At 29.8% G+C, this 4,652-nt stretch overlaps 1 protein-coding gene across 1 annotated transcript in view; it reads right to left on the minus strand.

Annotated features, from left to right (window-relative positions):
• Positions 1-2,013: 2,013 nt before the first annotated feature.
• LOC107673787 (eIF-2-alpha kinase GCN2-like) overlaps positions 2,014-4,652 on the minus strand; it is a gene marked incomplete at its 5' end in the record, with an annotated part of 23,582 nt that continues 20,943 nt past the window's right edge. The window contains 2 exons of the mRNA XM_016467576.1: positions 2,014-2,258; positions 3,757-3,872. Coding sequence (XP_016323062.1) covers positions 2,201-2,258; positions 3,757-3,872 — 174 coding nt within the window. The remainder of the gene's footprint in view (positions 2,259-3,756; positions 3,873-4,652) is intronic.

Consider the following 4,652-nt stretch of genomic DNA (forward strand, 5'->3'; position numbering starts at 1 on the left):
AGCAGAACAGCATTTATCTGAAATAGAAATCTTTTGTAACATTATGAATGTCTTTATCATCACTTTTGATCAATTCAAAGCATCGTTGCTAAATAAAAGTATTAATTTCTATAATGATGCTGAAAATTCTGCTTTGATCACAGAAATAAATTACAGTTTAAATTTCAAAGAGAAAACTGTGAAATTCTACTAATATTTGACAAATTTTACCGTTTTTACTGAGTTTTTGATCAAATAAATACAGCATTGGTGAGCATAAAAGACTTCTTTTAAAAACATTAAATAATCGTAATAATTATTTTTTTTTTAATGCTCAGTTTAACAGATATTCACATAGAAAGCAGTTATTTTAAATAGTAAAAAGATTTCACAATATTACTGCTTTTACTGTATTTCTGCTCAAATAAATGCAGGCTTGGTGAGCAGAAGAGACTTCTTTAAAAACATTAAAAATCTTACTTTTCAGAAACTGTTGACTGCTAGTGTAAGTTATGGATAGGTGTATTCATATTTTATATTTCTATATTAAAATAAATGTTTTATATATAAATATTAGTATTTATATATAACTGTAATTCAATATAAATGTATTTGCTTCTCAAGAAATCAGTTTTTGGCCCTAGTTTTGTAGGGAGTTATATTCATGATCATAAAGTTTTTGTTTTCATTCATTCGATTGCGCTCTCTGTTAAACCGGCTGTTTTTGATACTGTATCTTTATGAGATATGTAAATGAGCTCTGTTGTGATTGGCAGATCTTTATCAGTCAGAGGTCACATGTCATTTTTGCAGTTTAGTTTCAATCACATTAAATATGGGACTAATTATAGTCTGAATCAATTACATGATGATTATAGTTGGTTTGAGTCCGAGTCGCTCGCAGGGGAATTACAGCAAATGTACAAAAACCATCAAAATAGTAGAGCAAAGTATCTTATTTATTTTTTCACATTTATTTATTAATCCTAAACTCTAGCGAGTGACTGATTTCTGTCTGGTCTGTGAAGTTGCAGAGAAACCCAAAGCTGCTGTACAGATTTTATAAACCGTCTGCTTTATATCAGCTATTATTTATTTGAGCTTTGTCACGAGTCAATATGATCCAATAGATGTTCAGCTGTAACATACACACTTGTTTTTGGAATAAAAGTGAATTGTGTGAATGTTTAAGCCTAATTATTGTGTTCAAGTCATTTTGACCTGGATTTTCTTTTTCCTGAAAATGCTAGTTAATATTTTCACATTGGACCGAAACTTACTGACTTTGCACTCAAAAAATCTGATAATATTTGAAGAGTTCATTTGCAAAAACAGGCAACTCCGTTTTTAAAAATGTTCAAAAATCATGTTTTTTTTATCCTGCATTCCAATTATTATCATGATTAAATAATAAAAAATACAGCGAACACAAAAACATAACAAAAAAACATGATTTATGAAAATAAAAACAGAATTAGTTTTTTTTTTTTGCAAATAAACTCTTCATTTTGTAATTTTATAAGCCTACAAATATTTCTTATAAATTTCTCGTTATACTTTACTGTTGGCAAATACTGGCTTCTATCTTTTCATTACATTTTCTTTAAATTAGCACATATTTTGCATTTCATATTAAAATTCTATATAATTTAAAAAAATATATTTACAATATTTAAAAGTATTAATCAGAGCTTATGAACATTGACAAAATTATCCACAAATGTTTTGTTCACTCAAAAACTGAGGCACATGAACTCTAAACATTTTTGTTGATTGAAAAAAAGCTGAAATAAAAATGTCTGATTAGGTGAATTTTTTTTAATGAAAATTAGAAATATTGCCCTGGCAATTAACTGAAATTTGAACAAACCAAATAACACATTAAACCTAACTAGTAACAAAAACTAAAATTAAAAAAAAAATGAAAATATAAAAAGTGATTTCAAAATATATACTATTACTATAACAGTAATAAGAATTTTAATATAACTACATTCAAATTTGCATGTTTAAAAAAAGCAAGACCACATGTGATACAGGAAAATATTTTATTTCCTTCAGTTGTGGACTGTACAGTATTCAATCACGTGATTTCACAGGAATCGTTAATAATATGATTGATGACTGGACCCTTCAGATGACGCTCATCAGCCTTTGGCATCGAATCCGCTTGGTTTAACGACAGAATCTGTAAAGCTTTAAAATGCAGTGAAATCAGAGATCAGAGCAGGATCTTGTAATAATCGTCTCTGTAGCTGTAAAGGACCACCACAGCCACCCTGAAAACACACAGAACAGCTCAAACTCAGATTCCACAGCATGCTGAAAAAATCAAGACATGATATCTGATATTCTTCAGTTCTAGACTTTCAGCATGACGTCATGAGATTTCAGAAATTAAAACAAGAACCAGTAAGTTTATTTTTCTTGCCCTTTTGGCAAATATTTGTTTCAGATCTGTTACTCCTGAGCTTAAAAAGACTGACATTAGTCCTTCAGAATAAAATATTTAAACGCTACTTTCTATGGAAGATTGATTCCGCAGAAATAAACCACAAACTTGCAATTTTGAGAAAAAAAAATGTCAAAAATATATAGATGTTGTATAAACTCACAATTCTGAGAAGCAAAGTCCAAGTTGTGAGATATAAACTCGTATTGTAAACTCACAATTGTAAATAAAAAGCCTGAATTGCGAGATGTATACTCTGTAAACTCACAATTGTAAATAAAAAGTCTGAATTGCGAGATGTAAACTCTGTAAACTCAAAATTGTAAAAAAAAAAAGCCTGAATTGCGAGATGTAAACTCGTATTGTAAATTCGCAATTGTAAAAAAAAAAGCCTGAATTGCGAGATGTAAACTCGTATTGTAAACTCACAATTGTAAAAAAAAAAAAAGTCTGAATTGCGAAATGTAAACTCAGATTGTATATTTGCAATTGTAAAAAAATAAAAAAGTCTGAATTGCGAGATGTAAACTCAGATTGTAAACTCACAATTGTAAAAAAAATATTAAAAAAAAAATCTGAATAGTGAGATCAAAAGTTGCAATTACCTTTGTTTTTTTTTGTTTTGTTTTTAATTCCATGGTGGAAACAAGCTTCCAGAATTTTCTTATTAATATCTTGTATTCTTAAAAAAATAGTATCTCTCTTCTTCTTAAGAATGTGTAAAGACAAAACTCAAGAAAAATTCAAACTCTTGAAAAGAATGTTCTTAAAAAACGTATTAAAATTATTATTGTCTTAAATTCCCAAAGATGAGATTTTTACTTCATTGGATTGTTTCAAATATTAAGCATTACAACATAAAACTGGCTCCATATACAGTGGGTACGGAAAGTATTCAGACCCCCTTCAATTTTTCACTCTTTGTTATATTGCAGCCATTTGCTAAAATCATTTAAGTTATCTTTTTTAATACATATGACTACTAAATTAAGTAAATTAAATTAAACTAGTAAATTAAACTTTCATCATCATATTAACATTTCATAAAGAGATTTTAGAGGGGATTTTGGATTTCTCTTTTTATCACTCAATTCAGAAAATATTGTCAACAGACAGAAAACAAACCCATTTTCACCATGTTTATAGGTGTAAAATGTTTAAATCGGTGTGAACGAAATATGAACAAACATTCAGAATATAGAGCCATTTTGGAGAGTATCACAATGCATACACACGCTTTCCCCTAAGCATAAAAAATGCTGATTACGTTCATGTTTCGCTGTAAGAACATTACAGTTATTGATGCTGGAAAAGCAGCTCAGTACCTTTTGGAGATCTTGAAGTGGTAGATCTGCTCACAGATGCATTTGAGGTAGCGCTGTTTGGGCAGCCGAGAGAGAAGCGTCTTCACACTGATGTTGAACTGCTCCTCACCATCAAACTGAGACAAACAACAGCAGCCTCAGCGTTAAACACTCCAGTTAGCACACAATGGATGAGGAATCATATCTGAGACACTCATTCAGGGGTAGAAATCAAGAAATATACAATATGCATATGTTGAGACTTAAAACTGACCTAGTATTACTACTGTAATTATGAATGTTTCATGTTTTAGATTAGAAAGTCTCTTCTGCTCACCAGAGCTGCATTTATTTGGTCAAAAATACAGTAAAAACAGTGAAATATTATTGCAATGTAAAACAGCTGTTTTCTATGTGAATATCTGTTAAACTGTAATTTATTTCTGTGATGCGCAGCTGTATTTTCAGCATCATTACTCCAGTCTTCAGCGTCACATGATCTTCAGAAATCATTCTAATATGCTGATTTGCTGCTCAAGAAACATTTCTGATTATTATCAATGTTGAAAACAGTTGTGCTGCACAATATTTTTGTGGAAACTGTGATACGTTTTATTTTTCAGGATTCAGAGATGAATAGAAAGTTCAAAAGAACAGCTTTTATTTGAAATAGAAATCTCTTGCAACATTATAAATGTCTTTACTGGCACTTTTGAGCAATCCTTACCAAATGAAAGTTAATTAATTTTTTTAAATCTTACTTACCCCAAACTTTTGAATGGTACATGAATGGTAAAACTGTTTTCAACATTGATAATAATCAGAAATGTTTCTCGAGCAGCAAATCAGCATATTAGAATGATTTCTGAAGATCATGTGACACTGAAGACTGGAGTAATGATGCTGAAAATACAGCT

This window comes from Sinocyclocheilus anshuiensis, unplaced genomic scaffold, assembly GCF_001515605.1.
Source record: "Sinocyclocheilus anshuiensis isolate Anshui unplaced genomic scaffold, SAMN03320099.WGS_v1.1 scaffold716, whole genome shotgun sequence".
NCBI lineage: Eukaryota > Metazoa > Chordata > Actinopteri > Cypriniformes > Cyprinidae > Sinocyclocheilus > Sinocyclocheilus anshuiensis.